Consider the following 16,968-nt stretch of genomic DNA (forward strand, 5'->3'; position numbering starts at 1 on the left):
TTGCTTATTTGTGTAACTGTCAACTACATTATGTAATCTAAATTCATTTGCTCATTTCATCCAATGTTGCTTTTATGTCTATGTTAGGTAAGATATTTGTATTGTAAATTGGACTTTGGTTACTATTGTGATACAACTTACAGTTTGGAAAAACTAGTTGATACAACTACATTTTTTGAGTAATCAACTTAAAAACTTGTGTTAATGCTACCAATTATCAAGTAAGCGGTAATTAAAAATACGTTTGATTGTAGCGGAAATGCTAATTCACCTAACTCAATGTAGTTTGTTGGTTAAACATAATTTCATTAGAAGTTGTCATAACTCAAAAAGATTGATGCAAACTGTTGCGTTAATTTTTTTTGTTGAGCCAATGCTTTTGTTTTTAGAGTGTGTGTGTGTTAGTGTACAGCATGTGTGAAAACATTTCCATTAAAAAGCAGAACCATAACAAACACACACATGCACCAAAAATACTCACACACAGACACACACACGCACAGACACACACAGAGGGAAAGTCCGAAAGAAACGGTGAAATGAAGTCACACAGCTCCACTTTTCACACATCGTTGCCATCAAACAAACAAATGTTTATTATGTGAGATGCTGCAGGAACATTTTCTTGAGAAGGATAAAAATGGACTGAATATAGATTTTATGTTGTTTGCTGACCTGAGAGTTGCCGTGTTGAGAAACTATTAGATTTTGATTTTAAAAAGGTGAATGTGAAACATGCTTCTTATGAACATCATCTGCACACATCACTGGGATTGAACATTTCATTTACTAAACACTCGAGATTTGACTTTGACTTCAACAAGTTGTAGTTTATAACAGCTTGAGTTCAAGTAAAGTGAGAAGTCAAACTTTTATGTTTCAACTATATAATTATTCTCAATATTAGTCACACTCACCCTCTGAGATCTCTCTCTCTCTCTCTGTCCTCTCTCTTTCTCTCTCTCTCCTCTCTCTATCTTTCTCTCTCTCTTCCATTAAATGTTTCACATCCTCCTTCGTAGAAAACATGCAACATTTCTGTTAGAAGAGAGACACTGTCATACACATTTGCATAAGGAGGGAGGAGACAAACAGGAAGAGAGTAAAAGTAGTAGAGTTCACTGTTCACTCAGCTCAATATCACAGTTTGGTACAGTTTATCTTAGTATTTAATGAATTAGGATTTAATCTGTAGACAACTTGAACAGGTTCACTGGAAGAAACAACCTGAAACCTGATCAAGAGAATGAGAAGATTACTAACAGCTGTTACCTGCTTGATGACAGGATGGATTCTTCCAAGTAAGTGAAGCAAGTGTGTGTGTGTGTGTGTGTGTGTGTGTGTGTGTGTGTGTGCGCGTGCGTGCGTGCGTGTGCGTGCGCGCGTGTGTGTATGAGTGTGTGTGTGTGTGTGTGTGTGTGTGTGTGTGTGTATGTGTGTGTGCGTGTGTGTGCGTGTGCGTGTGCGTGCGTGTGTGTGCGTGTCCGTGTGCGGGCGTGTGTGTGTGTTTATAGAACAAAATGCAGAGGACAATAATGAAGTACCATAACAGTCTTTTCTTGCACTTTTTGGACAGCTGGAGTGAGTTCAGTCACAGGATACAGAGGAAGACCTGTTACCATCAACTGTGCTTACAAAGAAGATGGAAAGACAAAAGGAAAATACTTTTCTGTAGATCCATCCTTGTCTGAAAGTTCTGCATTTGAAATGAAGCCTATGAAAGAACGCACATGGGAACACAGAGGGAGATTCTCTGTGTATTCTGATCCAACAAGAAACTCCTTAAAAGTGACCATAAGAGATCTTACTGATGAAGATGAGATAACTAAATATCGCTGCAGTGTGAACGTCCCAAATTGGTTTGACGACCATTATTACCTGAACCTCAGGGTGTTAAACGGTAAACAGTTTTACATTCAGAGATGTATTTTAGTTCCTAACTCAGTTTCATGCTGTTGTTTCATCTGTCCTGCAGGCGAGGGTTTCGACACAAACGTGAGCAGAGATGGATATCTGGGAAGCTCCCTGACCATCCAATGCAAATATCCACAGAATGAAGGACACAATGTCCGATCTTTCTGCAAAGAAGATGAAAACTTGGCATGCATCAGTCTGATATCAGCTCGTCCTGGAAGTACCACAAAAAAAACCAGGTTTGCTCTGTCAGATGACAAAGAACATCAAGTCTACACCGTGAATATAACTGACCTGACCAAGGACGACGCTGGAAAATACTGGTGTGCTATGCAAAGGACTGAAGACGATTCCATTGCGTATTTAACACAGGTGGACGTGCGTATTATGAGTGAGTATTGGTGTGTGTGTGTCTGTGTGTGTGTCTGTGTCTGTGTGTAGAATCACACATTTGGGTCGTTGTAGCAAGTTAACATTTTGACCTTTTTGTTTTGCCTGTTTGGTCAGACTGTACGTTACAGCCTCATGTCATGCCTGAATAATTAGCGTAGAATGGAGACAGAATGAAAGCGATAGTGATCAAGTCTGAGGGAGAAATGAAAGAAACTATGAAAGTACTTGTGAGTGAGAGTAGAAAGCTTACAGAGAAAACCTGCAGAACACAGACTAGAAATGGTCAAAAAGTGACATCTGTGAATCCATCTAAAGGTGTGTGTGTGTGTCGGGAGAGGGGGTGTCATTTGCATCGTGCCATTAAATGTGACTCGTGTGGCTATTTTGTCCATTTGTCTTCATCACTCATACTGACGACCTGCAGCTCTGACACCAACATCGCCAACAGTGTTGATTTCTGACTCGTCTGCAGCAACAAAGTCACTGGGTGAGAATGAAAGTAAACAAACGCTAGAATCACTTCTGCCTACAGCATCTGTGACTCCTACAGTCCATCAGTCAAACAGAGGTAATCTGTTCATAAAACACTTCATCCCCTCAATGTCTTTCCCTTACGCATGCATCCTTAACTGTTGTTGTTGTTGTTGTTGTTGTTGTTGTTGTTGCAGATATCTATGTTGCCGTGTCATTGAGCCTCACCTTTTTCCTGATATTCATCGCGCTGCTTATAATATATCTACGGAAAATCAGCAAGACCTCAGGTGAGGGGTGAAGCTTTGCATTCATGCTATGGCAATGCACAGCTTCAGCTTCAGCCTCGGCTCCTCCTCCAGCAGTTCAGACTGGGCTGTATTCTACAGTCCAGAAGCCCAAACAACAGTGAGATCACCAGGCCCTCACACGTTAGAGCTAACTGTGCATTTTAGAGGGAAACTTTGCTCAATTATTTGTATTTTTGCTCTTTGCATATGCTAAATGCATATAGACATGTTATGCTTTGGAGTTTTTAACTGATTAAACATTATTCTTTTTAACATAAAATATGGCATTATGTGTAAGCAAGATAAGGAAGTCACCGAACCCCCAACTGCTCCATGGGCGTATAATGGCTGCCCTGCACCCCCTCTGTAATGCATGTGTTTGTCTATCTATCTATCTATCTATCTATCTATCTATCTATCTATCTATCTATCTATCTATCTATCTATCTATCTATCTATCTATCTATCTATCTATCTATCTATCTATCTATCTATCTATCTAACAACAACAAATGCAGAATGTTGATGGTGAAGCATAGAGAGTGTCAGCAGCAGGAGATGCATCGCGTCTGTGTGGATTTAGAGAAAGCATACAGTATGACAGGATGCTGAGAGAGGAGGTGTGTTGTTGTTTTAGGAAGTCGGGAGTAGCAGAGAAGTGTGTGAGAATGGTGCAGGCAGTGTGACAGTGGTGAGGTGTGCGGTCAAAGTGACGGATGGGTTCAGGATGGAAATGGTGATGCACAGGTTGGCAGACGAGATCAGTCAGGCGTCTCCGTGGACTACAATGTTTGCAGATGACATTGTGATCTATAGTGCGAGCAGGGAGCTGGTTGAGGAGAGCCTGGGGAGGTGGAGGTATGGAAAATGGAATACATGTTGGACATGTGGGGAGGAGAGATGCTGGGCATGTTGGGAGAAGGATGCTGAGGATAGAGCTGCCAGGCAAGAGGAAAAGAGGACAGTTTAGGAGTTTAGGGTTAGTTTAGGGTTTATGGATGCTGTGAGGCAGGACATGCAGGTAGATGGCGCAACAGAGGAAGATGCAGAGGACAGGAAGAGATGGAGATGGATGATCAGCTATTGCAAACGCTAAGGGGAGCAGCTATAAAAAGAAGAGGAAATAGCAGTTGAGTTGAAGTTAAGTGAGACTACCCTAAATTAGACCATGAGACCACAGCAGCAGTAAAATCATTCTCATCATAACTCACACCCTCTGATCCAACTGTATCTCTCTCTCTCTCTCTCCCTCTCTCTCTCTCTCCCTCTCTCTCTCTCTTTCGCATACTCCTTCTATAACGTACAACATTCTGTGAGAAAAGAGAAGAAACATTTGCTCAGGAAGGGAGGAGGTTTGATTGGAGATTAGCAGAAGTTGTAGCGTTCACTTCAAGTCAAGTTTACTTGTATAAACCAATTCACACGCACACCTTCTTATCCATCTCTCCATCTCTCTCTCTCTCTCTCTCTCTCTCTCTCTCTCTCTCTCTTTCGCTCTCTCTCTCTTCTCTCTATCTTTCTCTCTCTCTTCCATTAAATGTTTCACATCCTCCTGCGTAGAAAACGTGCAACATTTCTGTTAGAAGAGAGATGCTGTCACACACATTTGCATAAGGAGGGAGGAGACAAACAGGAAGATCAGTAGAAGTAGTAGAGTTCACTTTTCACTAAACTGAATATCAGTGTTTGGTACAGTTTATCTTAATATTCAGTGAATTAGGATTTAATCTGTAGACAACTTGAACAGTTTCACTGGAAGAAACAACCTGAAACCTGATCAAGAGAATGAGAATATTACTAACAGCTGTTACCTGCTTGATGACAGGATGGATTCTTCCAAGTAAGTAAAGCAAGTGTGTGTGTGTGTGTGTGTGTGTGTGTGTGTGTGTGTGTGTGTGTGTGTGTGTGTGTGTGTGTGTGTGTGTGTGTGTGTGTGTGTGTGTTCATAGAACAAAATGCAGAGGACAATAATGAAGTAACTTAACAGTCTTTTCTTGCACTTTTTGGACAGCTGGTGTGAGTTCTGTCACAGGATACAGAGGAACCCTGTTACCATCAACTGTGCTTACAAAGAAGATATAAAGACAAAAGAAAAATACTTTTCTGTAAATTCCTACTGGCCTTCTGCATTTGAAATAAAGCCTATGAAAGAACGCACATGGGAACACAGAGGGAGATTCTCTGTGTATTCTGATCCAACAAGCAACTCCTTAACAGTGACCATTAGAGATCTGCTGAAGAAGATGAGATAACTGAATATCGCTGCCGTGTGGACGTCCCAAATTGGCCTGACGACCATTATTACCTGAACCTCAGGGTGTTACAGTAAGACAGTTGTACATTCAGAGATGTATTTTAGTTCCAAACTCAGTTCCTTGCTGTTGTTTCATCTGTCCTGCAGGCGAGGGTTTTGACACACACGTGAGCAGAGATGGATATCTGGGAAGCTCCCTGACCATCCAATGCAAATATCCACAGAATGAAGAACACAATGTCCAATCTTTCTGCAAAGAAGATGAAAACTTGGTATGCATCAGTCTGATATCAGCTCGTCCTGGAAGTATCACAAAAACAAACAGGTTTGCTCTGTCAGATGACAAAGAGCATCAAGTCTACACCGTGAATATAACTGACCTGACCAAGGACGACGCTGGAAAATACTGGTGTGCTATGCAAAGGACTGAAGACGATTCCATTGCGTATTTAACACAGGTGGACGTGCGTATTATGAGTGAGTATTGATGAGGATGTGTGCGTGCGTGCGTGCGTGCGTGCGTGGGTGCGCGTGTTTGTGTGTAGAATAACACATTTGTGTGGTTGGTCAGACTATATGATACAGCCTCAACTTATGCCTGAATACTTAGTGTAAAATGTGTGTGTCCATCAGTTAACACGTTGCTTTTTCTGTTGTCGTCACTCTAACTGACGACCTGCAGTCCTGACACCATAATTGCCAACAGTGTTGATTTCTGACTTGTCAACAAATTCACTGGATGAGAATGAAAGTAAACAAAAGTTGTGCTTCCCTGTAGTTAATCTCAACTTCTTCATCTTCAGACATAATGATGAGGATGATACTACAACTACTAAAATGTCTTTCTTTCTTTCAGGGGATGACGTGCCACAGTCCAAGCTGCCGTACATTGGAGCAGGTCTTGCTGTTGTCATGTTGGCTCTGCCTTTAATCTTCTTAACATACTTCAGAGTGAAATGCAACAAAAACACCAGCACATCTTCTGGTATGAAACAGGCCCTCGGTACCAATACATAGACAAGTTTCAATTTAAATGTCAATGTTTATACCCTCAGTAAAATATACAAACTGTGAAATTCGCAATAATGAAAATACAATTGTGACAATACAAATCATGAATAACTCCCTGTGTTATTCTGAGCCACCAAATGAAACCAGATATGAAATAACAAATCTGATCCCTGTGCCATCACTCTGCACACAGAGAAGCATCATGACGTGGCCGATGCAACTCCATCCAGACAAGACACACACCATGACGTCATCGCATCTTCCTCACCGGGCCATGACCATGATTTGACCACTGTTCTGTACTGTCTTAAACGTTAGGAGGGGTGTCTGGCCCCCAGATGGAATCTGGGAGATGTTTCCACAAGAGAGGATCCTGATAACTGAAGGCTCTTCCTCAGTTTCTTGTTTTTACATGACAGTGTGCATACAGTTATAGGACATTTTGGAGATGATTTTTTATACAGAAAGAGGGGGAAAGAAGATGGTTTCTACTTTTGGAGATACTAGGAACCACAAGTAAGCCTGCATTCTGGGAGCACAGCGTGCTAGTGGGGTAATGTGGTACTATGAGCTCTTTAAGGTAAGATGGAGTCTGACTATTAAGAGCTTTGAAAGTGAGCGGGAGGATTTTCATTCTATTCTGGACATAACTGGAAGCCAGCCACTAGTTTTTGTCAGTACACATGCAGCTGCGGTGATATTGCTTTTGTCTATTTCTTCTAATTTCTGTGTGTGTTAGTGTACAGCATGTGTGAAAACATTTTCATTAAAAAGCAGAACCATAACTAAAAACCACATGCACCAAAAATACTCACACACACACACAGACAGACAGACACACACACACTCACAAACACACACACACAGGGGGGAAGTCGGAAGGAAACGGTGAAATTAAGTCACACAGCTCCACTTTTCGCACATCGTTGCCATCAAACAAACAAAGGTTTATGATGTGAGATGCTTCAGGAACATTTTCTTGAGAAGGATAAAAATGGACTGAATATAGATTTTATGTTGTTTGCTGCCCTGAGAGTTGCCGTGTTGAGAAACTATTAGATGTTGATTTTAAAAAGGTGAATGTGAAACATGCTTCTTATGAACATCATCTGCACACATCACTGGGATTGAACATTTCATTTACTAAACACTCGAGATTTGACTTTGACTTCAACAAGTTGTAGTTTATAACAGCTTGAGTTCAAGTAAAGTGAGAAGTCAAACTGTTACTATGGCTACTATCAAAGAGACTATGAGGTCACAACAGCAGTACAATTATTCTCAATATTAGTCACACTCACCCTCTGAGATCTCTCTCTCTCTCTCTCTCTCTCTCTCTCTCTCTCTCTCTATCTTTTTTCATGTTTCACATCCTCCTTTGTAGAAAACGTGCGACATTTCTGTTAGAAGAGAGACGCTGTCACATACATTGCCATAAGAAGGGAGGAGACAAGCAGGAAGAAAGTAAAAGTGAGTTTACTCTTCACTACGCTCAATATCACAGTTTGGTACAGTTTATCTTTATATTTAATAGGTTAGGAGTTCATCTGTAGACAACTTGAACAGGTTCACTGGAAGAAACAACCTGAAACCTGATCAAGAGAATGAGAAGATTACTAACAGCTGTTACCTGCTTGATGACAGGATGGATTCTTCCAAGTAAGTAAAGCAAGTGTATGTGTGTGTGTGTGTGTGTGTGTGTGTGTGTCCTTGTGCGGGCGTGTGTGTGTGTGTGCATGTTTATAGAACAAAATGCGGAGGACAATGATGAAGTAACATAACAGTCTTTTCTTGCACTTTTTGGACAGCTGGTGTGAGTTCTGTCACAGGATACAGAGGAAGACCTGTTACCATCAACTGTGCTTACAAAGAAGATGTAAAGACAAAAGATCAATACTTTTCTGTCAAATCGTACTGGACTGAAAGTTCTAAATTCGAAATAAAGCCTATGAAAGAACGCACATGGGAACACAGCAGGAGATTCTCTGTGTATTCTGATCCAACAAGAAACTCCTTAAAGGTGACCATTAGAGATCTGACTGATGAAGATGAGAAAACTAAATATCGCTGCAGTGTGGACATCCCGATTTGGCCTGACGACCATTATTACCTGAACCTCACGGTGTCAAACGGTAAGCAAGTTGTACTTTAAGAGATGTATTTTAGTTCCAAACTCAGTTTCATGCTGTTGTTTCATCTGTCCTGCAGGCGAGGGTTTTGACACAAACGTGAGCAGAGATGGATATCTGGGAAGCTCCCTGACCATCCAATGCAAATATCCACAGAATGAAGAACACAATGACCGATCGTTCTGCAAAGAAGATGAAAACTTGGCATGCATCAGTCTGATATCAGCTCGTCCTGGAAGAATCACAAAAACAAACAGGTTTGCTCTGTCAGACGACAAAGAGCATCAAGTCTACACCGTGAATATAACTGACCTGACCAAGGACGACGCTGGAAAATACTGGTGTGCTATGCAAAGGACTGAAGACGATTCCATTGCGTATTTAACACAGGTGGACGTGCGTATTATGAGTGAGTATTGATGAGGATGTGTGTGTGTGTGTGTGTTTGTGTGTGTGTGTGTGTGTGTGTGTGTGTGTGTGTGTGTGTGTGTGTGTGTGTGTGTGTGTGTGTGTGTGTATGTGTGTGTGTGTGTGTGTGTGTGTGTGTGTGTGTGTGTGTGTGTGTGTCTGTGTGTGTGTCTGTGTCTGTGTGTAGAATAACACATTTGGGTCGTTGTAGCAAGTTAACATTTGACCTTTTGATTTAGCCTGTTTGGTCAGACTGTATGTTACAGCCTCATGTCATGCCTGAATAATTACTTAGTAGGATGGGGGACAGAATGAAAGCGATAGTGATCCAGTCAGAGGGTGAAATGATAGAAAGGGTGAAAGTACTTGTGAGTGAGAGTAGAAAGCTTACAGAGAAAACCTGCAGAACACAGACTAGAAATGGTCAAAAAGTGACATCTGTGAATCCATCTAAAGGTGTGTGTGTGTGTGTGTGTGTGTGTATGTGTGTGTGTGTGTATGTTTGTGTCTGTCCGTCTGTCTGTCTGTCTGTCTGTCTGTCTGTCTGTCTGTCTGTATTTTATAGAACAAAATGCAGAGGACATTGATGGAGTAACATAACAGTCTTTCCTTGCACTTTTTGGACAGCTGGTGTGAGTTCAGTCAAGGGAAGACCTGTTACAGTTGATGAAGAAAGGAGAAAAATAATTTTCTGTTAAATCATCCTTGTCTGAAAGTTCTGCATTTGAAATGAAGCCTATGAAAGAACACACATGGGAACACAGAGGGAGATTCTCTGCGATCCAACAAGCAACTCCTTAACAGTGACCATTACAGACCTGACTGATGAAGATGAGGAAACTAAATATCTCTGCAGTGTGGACGTCCTGAATTGGCCTGACGACGACGATTACCTGAACCTTAGGGTGTTAAACGACAGTTGTACTTTAAAAGATGTATTTTAGTTCCAAACTCAGTTTCATGCTGTTGTTTCATCTGTCCTGCAGGCGAGGGCTTCGACACACACGTGAGCAGAGATGGATATCTGGGAAGCTCCCTGACCATCCAATGCAAATATCCACAGAATGAAGAACACAATGACCGATCGTTCTGCAAAGAAGATGACAACTTGGCATGCATCAGTCTGATATCAGCTCGTCCTGGAAGTATCACAGAAACAAACAGGTTTGCTCTGTCAGATGACAAAGAGCATCAAGTCTACACCGTGAATATAACTGACCTGACCAAGGACGACGCTGGAAAATACTGGTGTGCTATGCAAAGGACTGAAGACGATTCCATTGCGTATTTAACACAGGTGGACATGCGTATTATGAGTGAGTATTGATGAGGATGTGTGTGTGTGTGTGCGTGCGTGCGTGCGTGCGTGCCTGCGTGCGTGCGTGCGTGGAATAACACATTTGGGTCGTTGTAGCAAGTTAACATTTTGACCTTTTTGTTTGCCTGTTTGGTCAGACTGTATGTTACAGCCTCATGTCATGCCTGAATAATTAGCGTAGAATGGAGACAGAATGAAAGCGATAGTGATCAAGTCTGAGGGTGATGTAAGATATAAAATATACATCTGTTTATTGTAAATATAAGAATTATATGGTCAACATAAGATTACATTCACACTCAAGATACTGGCTCCAAATCGTCTGAGCCAAATACACAACACTCAATAGACGGATGGGCGCTCACCAGAGAAGGCCCAAGAAACATGCATATGACTAGAAGTGGAGGATAACTACCTGAACTTCAAGACAAAGACTGTTAACACTTCGCCCATCAAGGGCTCTGTCTGTCACACACACACACACACACACACACACACACACACACACACACACACGATATCAATTGATGATGACCTGTCTGAGGTCTTTCCTTTAGATCCATTGGTTACTATAGCAATGCAGATTGTATTGTGTAGTTTGTATTGTTGTAACATATTGCAGACAGGAGCACTCAGGACAGAACACATCTGTTCACACCCAGCAACACACATCGCTGTTCGAAACAATAGTAATTTTATGACCTCCTGCTCAATCTGTATTTAAGGCAGGGAAGCAAATAATTCTATGTTGGTTCGTTAGCCGGAGACCCGCATGTGCGGTGCGTTTCCACGTACAGCCTTGTGTCAGACAGTTCTGGGTTCGTCCGTTAAAGGATGTCCAGGGTAGTAATGCTGCGTTAACTGCTCATTGCTTCTTAACATAGACAAAAGGTATATTTAGATTATGGTATACTTCTGTGCTGGGAATTCAACTGTTAATGACTAGTGATATTTGTTTAATTCGGAGACTTTCAAAACGTTTAAATGTTAAATAAATTGATGATCGTTCAACTTTGATTTATCTCGGATTACAGTTTGTGTTATGATTTCGGCATTTCAGAGATACTTGCGTGGCCGCGTTATTTCAACTGGTAGAGAGCTTTGGAATTGCTCTTACCCTTGTGGGCGAATAAAGGCTACCGATACCGAGGACGGATACTGATAAACTAGGCTTGAAGAATCTTACGCGTACCACGCCAACGGATTGGCAAGATTATGAGCGCACATGTTTAGATAATGTGAACTAAACCTCTGAGGTGATATCAAAAACATAACTCGTCAAGCGCGCATGAACGGCCTCTAAATCGATGAGAATATGTTAATTCATGTTTTCAAGGTAATGAGAATTAGAACCGCTGAATTAAGTAACCCATATGGCTTATTCGAACACGCTTAGTTTAACCGCTGAGTAAGTCGAGAATATGACGAATATTGCTCACTAAACACGTTTGTATTCAATGTAATGAGGAAGAAGTCGTCGACATGTTTACGATTAAGTCTCCCTATTCGGCATCTCGCAACCAAGCTCTACCGGAATGTAAGTATCCTCGGTTTCGAATGAGTAACATAACATCAAGTAATTCAGAGACTAAATTCGTCCCGAATTCCCGCACTAATACAATGATCCGAAACTAAAACTTCTTATTCGTAACAGAAAATTAGCGAATCTATTTACAGAATCAACTGATTAGAGACTGAATTATCACTAGCAAACTAATATTCAATCTAATGGAGTCAGATAAACGAGATCATTTTCAACTACAAAACAATAACAATAATTTCAAGTTGCCAGAAATGGAAACATTCTACCGGCCTTCGCCCGTTCCCTTTGGCTCTGTCGTTGGACCAAAGGGCAGGACTTCCGGGTTTTACAGTGAAATGAAAGAAACTATGAAAGTACTTGTGAGTAGTGAGAGTAGTAAGATTACAGAGAAAACCTGCAGGACACAGACTAGAAATGGTCAAAAAGTGACATCTGTGAATCCATCTAAAGGTGTGTGTGTGTGTGTTGGGGGAGGGAAGGTCTCATTTTCATCGTGCCATTAAGTGTGACTCCCATGGCTTTTTTGTCCATTTGTCTTCATCACTGCAGCTCTACTTCTGCCTACAGCACTTCTGCCTACAGCACCTGTGACTCCTACAGTCCATCAGTCAAACAGAGGTAATCTGTTCATAAAACACTTCATCCCCTCAATGTCTTTCTCTTACACATGCATCCTTTACTGTTGTTGTTGTTGTTGTTGTTGTTGTTGTTGTTGTTGTTGTTGTTGTCTGTGTTGTTGTTGTTGTTGCAGATATCTATGTTGCCGTGTCATTGAGCCTCACCTTTTTGCTGATATTGAACACGCTGCTTATAATATATCTACGGAAAAGCAGCAAGACCTCAGGTGAGGGGTGAAGCTTTGCATTCATGCTATGGCAATGCACACAACAATTACAGCAAAACGTGTTGCATCATTACTTGGGGAAATACTTACTAATGACCTGGCATAAAAGTACAAACATGAGTTTTAATGAAAATTTGGGGTGGTTAGATTGAGGAAGCTCTTACTTACATGATTAAACTGGCAAACAGAAAATCATAGCAGGCGGATAGACAGGCAGACAGACAAGCAGGAAGGTAGACTTTGAGATGTTTGTTCTTTCTTGTGTTTTGCTATAGGAACTCACCCATCATCGGTACAGGCAGCAAATGCTGGACACAACACAGAGGTGTGTGTGTGTGTGTGTGTGTGTGTGTGTGTGTGTGTGTGTGTGTGTGTGTGTGTGTGTGTGTGTGTGTGTGTGTGTGTGTGTGAGCGTGCGTGTTTGCATGTACAGCATGTGCAAGCATGCGCTTGTAACACTTCTTCCTTTCTGCTCACCAGGACAATAATGTTGCTCATGACTATGAGGTGGTAGGGGAGCGCCGCCTGCAGGAAGACTCTGGAAATGCACCTCCTTCCATTTATGCCACCGCCAACCTGCCCTCAGGCCCCTCAGATCAGCTCCTGTACTCCACCATCTCTTTCCATAAGGAGCCAGGCTGTGCTGATGAAGCCTCTGTCAGCATGTCAGCGGAGGGAAACCCGTCTCCTGCTTCAGCCTCGGCTCCTCCTCCAGCAGTTCAGACTGGGCTGTATTCTACAGTCCAGAAGCCCAAACAACAGTGAGATCACCAGGCCCTCACACATTAGAGCTAACTGTGCATTTTAGAGGGAAACTTTGCTCAATTATTTGTATTTTTGCTCTTTGCATATGCTAAATGCATATGGACATGTTATGCTTTGGAGTTTTTAACTGATTAAACATTATTCTTTTTAACATAAAATATGGCATTATGTGTAAGCAAGATAAGGAAGTCACCGAACCCCCAACTGCTCCATGGGCGTATAATGGCTGCCCTGCACCCCCTCTGTAATGCATGTGTTTGTCTATCTATCTATCTATCTATCTATCTATCTATCTATCTATCTATCTATCTATCTATCTATCTATCTATCTATCTATCTATCTATCTATCTATCTATCTATCTATCTATCTATCTATCTATCTATCTATCTATCTATCTATCTATCTATCTAACAACAACAAATGCAGAATGTTGATGGTGAAGCATAGAGAGTGTCAGCAGCAGGAGATGCATCGCGTCTGTGTGGATTTAGAGAAAGCATACAGTATGACAGGATGCTGAGAGAGGAGGTGTGTTGTTGTTTTAGGAAGTCGGGAGTAGCAGAGAAGTGTGTGAGAATGGTGCAGGCAGTGTGACAGTGGTGAGGTGTGCGGTCAAAGTGACGGATGGGTTCAGGATGGAAATGGTGATGCACAGGTTGGCAGACGAGATCAGTCAGGCGTCTCCGTGGACTACAATGTTTGCAGATGACATTGTGATCTATAGTGAGAGCAGGGAGCTGGTTGAGGAGAGCCTGGGGAGGTGGAGGTATGGAAAATGGAATACATGTTGGACATGTGGGGAGGAGAGATGCTGGGCATGTTGGGAGAAGGATGCTGAGGATGGAGCTGCCAGGCAAGAGGAAAAGAGGACGGTTTAGGAGTTTAGGGTTAGTTTAGGGTTTATGGATGCTGTGAGGCAGGACATGCAAGTAGATGGCGCAACAGAGGACGATGCAGAGGACAGGAAGAGATGGAGATAGATGAACAGCTATTGCAAACGCTAAGGGGAGCAGCTATAAAAAGAAGAGGAAATAGCAGTTGAGTTGAAGTAAAGTGAGAAGTAAAACTGTTTGGTCACTGCCCGCAATTAGACCATGAGACCACAACCACAGCAGCAGTAAAATCATGATCCATCTGTATCGCTCTCTGTCTCTCTCTCTCTCTCCATCTCTCTCTCTCTCTCTCTCTCTCTCTCTCTCTCTCTCTCTCTCTCTCTCTCTCCCTCTCTCTCTCTCTCTCTCTCTCTCTCTCTCTTTCACATCCTCCTTCTTAAACGTGCAACATTCTGTGAGAAAAGAGAAGAAACATTTGCTCAGGAAGGGAGGAGGTTTGATTGGAGATTAGCAATCACACGCACACCTTCTTATCCATCTCTCCATCTCTCTCTCTCTCTCCCTCTCTCTTTCTCTCTATCACTCCATCTCTCTCTCCCTCTCTCTCTCTCTGGGTTCTCTCCATCGTTCTCTCTCTCTTCCATTAAATGTTTCACATCCTCCTTCTAATAACATTCAACATTTCTGTTAGAAGAGAGACGCTGTCACACACATTTGCATAAGGAGGGAGGAGACAAGCAGGAAGATTAGTAGAAGTAGTAGAGTTCACTTTTCACTAAACTCAATATCAGTGTTTGGTACAGTTTATCTTAATATTCAATGAATTAGGGTTTAATCTGTAGACAACTTGAACAGGTTCACTGGAAGAAACAACCTGAAACCTGATCAAGAGAATGAGAAGATTACTAACAGCTGTTACCTGCTTGATGACAGGATGGATTCTTCCAAGTAAGTAAAGCAAGTGTGTGTGTGTGTGTGTGTGTGTGTGTGTGTGTGTGTGTGTGTGTGTGTGTGTGTGTGTGTGTGTGTGTGTGTTTGTGTGTTTATAGAATGAAACAGGCCTTCAGTAACAATACATAGACAATTTCAGTTAAGATTCTATTTAAATATCAAAGTTGATACCCTCAGTAAAATATACAAACTGTGAAATTCACAATAATGAAAATACAATTGTGACAATACAAATCATGAATAACTCCCTGTGTTAGCCTAAGCCACCAAATGAAACCAGATATGAAATAACAAATCTGATCCCTGTGCCATCACTCTGCACACAGAGAAGCATCATGACGTGGCCGATGCAACTCCATCCAAACAAGACACACACCATGACGTCATCGCATCTTCCTCACCGGGCCATGAAAGTGATTTGATCACTGTTCTGTACTCCTGTGTGACTGTGTCACCAGAGACACAACGGGACAGTCGTGTCTACTCCACTGCCACCTTTCACACGCTGCACTGTAAAAAAACTCAGTGAAATCTAAAGTGAGATTATAGACAAAAGCTGCAGTTAATACTGTTAACTGCAAAATAACAATAGTTTCACAGGAGGATGCTGAAAATTATTGAAGAAAACATTTCAATTTGAAGTAAAAATAAATGTTAAAATAACAGTATATACAGCAATACTACTGACCAAGTCACTCCTGCCTGTCACAGCCATCCTGCCTAATAATGTTTGACACACAGAGACACACAAATTCAATTCAATTCAACTTTATTGTACACAGCATTTAAAGAAGCCCAACATTCCCCCATGAGCAAGCACTTGGCAACAGCAGCAAGGAAAAACTCCCCTTTAACGGCAAGAAACCTCAGGAAAAACCGGGCTCTATGTAGGCGGCCATCTGCCTTGACCAATTGGGTTGAGATAGTACTACAGATAACATTAGTACAACTGTAAATATGACTTATGATATTGATGGTAATAGCAGGGCAGCCTTCCACAGCAACCTGTGAGATGAGAGAACACAGAAAACTCTAGGGCAGAAGTAACTCGGTGCCGGTTCAATGCAAGCCTGGCTGGCTCTAACAATAAGCTTTATCAAAAAGGAAAAACTGCTGTCCGCAATCGTAGCGTAAGTGAACTGTATCGTATCATTGGCTGGACACCTGTCACTCACCCAGTTACATTGCAAAATGGTACAGAAAAAATGTTATTGGTCTAATTCATTTACAATTAATGTTGAATTTTATTTTATGCGCAGCAGATTTTCTTGTGCGCTGAGAATGTGCGAGCAGTGCGCAATTGCGCAGGTGCGCAGCTTAGAGGGAACATTGCTAGGAACCACAAGTAAGCCTGCATTCTGGGAGCACAGCGTTCTAGCGGGGTAATGTGGTACTATGAGCTCTTTAAGAGCTTTGAAAGTGAGCAGGAGGAATTTTAATTCTATTCTGGACATAACTGGAAGCCAGCCACTAGTTTTTGTCAGTACACATGCAACTGCGGTCTGGACCGGCTGGAGAGAATTTAGAGACCTATAAGGGCAGCCTGATAATACTGAATAACAATAGTCCAGCCTAGAGGGAACAAATGCATGGAGACATTTTTCTGCAACATTCTGTAACAGAATGTGGCTGATTTTTGTGATGTTGGGTAAGTGAAAGAATGCAGTCCTTGAAATGTGTATTATGTGGGAGTTGACAAATCCTGATCAAAGATGCATCCTAAATTCCTTACGGAATACACTTACCAAGGGATCATCTCCCTTATGAAGACCAAAGCAAAGTCAATATGCTGAGCATGCGTTGGTTAGGTGACATCGAACTCTAACAGTTCTCCATTAATTA

The 16,968-nt window shown here is 41.8% G+C and overlaps 1 protein-coding gene across 1 annotated transcript in view; it reads left to right on the forward strand.

The window, feature by feature from the left end:
• The window catches only part of LOC142996696 (uncharacterized), a 62,935-nt gene that overhangs the window by 26,942 nt on the left and 19,025 nt on the right, over positions 1-16,968 (forward strand). The window contains exons 11-15 of the mRNA XM_076147711.1: positions 1,577-1,900; positions 1,976-2,305; positions 2,732-2,875; positions 8,142-8,465; positions 8,542-8,871. Of these exons, the coding sequence (XP_076003826.1) occupies positions 1,577-1,900; positions 1,976-2,305; positions 2,732-2,875; positions 8,142-8,465; positions 8,542-8,871 (1,452 nt within the window). The remainder of the gene's footprint in view (positions 1-1,576; positions 1,901-1,975; positions 2,306-2,731; positions 2,876-8,141; positions 8,466-8,541; positions 8,872-16,968) is intronic.

Source organism: Genypterus blacodes, unplaced genomic scaffold, assembly GCF_046128005.1.
Source record: "Genypterus blacodes isolate CSIRO-AG114 ecotype Tasmania unplaced genomic scaffold, CSIRO-AGI_Gbla_v1 ptg000039l_1, whole genome shotgun sequence".
Lineage (NCBI taxonomy): Eukaryota > Metazoa > Chordata > Actinopteri > Ophidiiformes > Ophidiidae > Genypterus > Genypterus blacodes.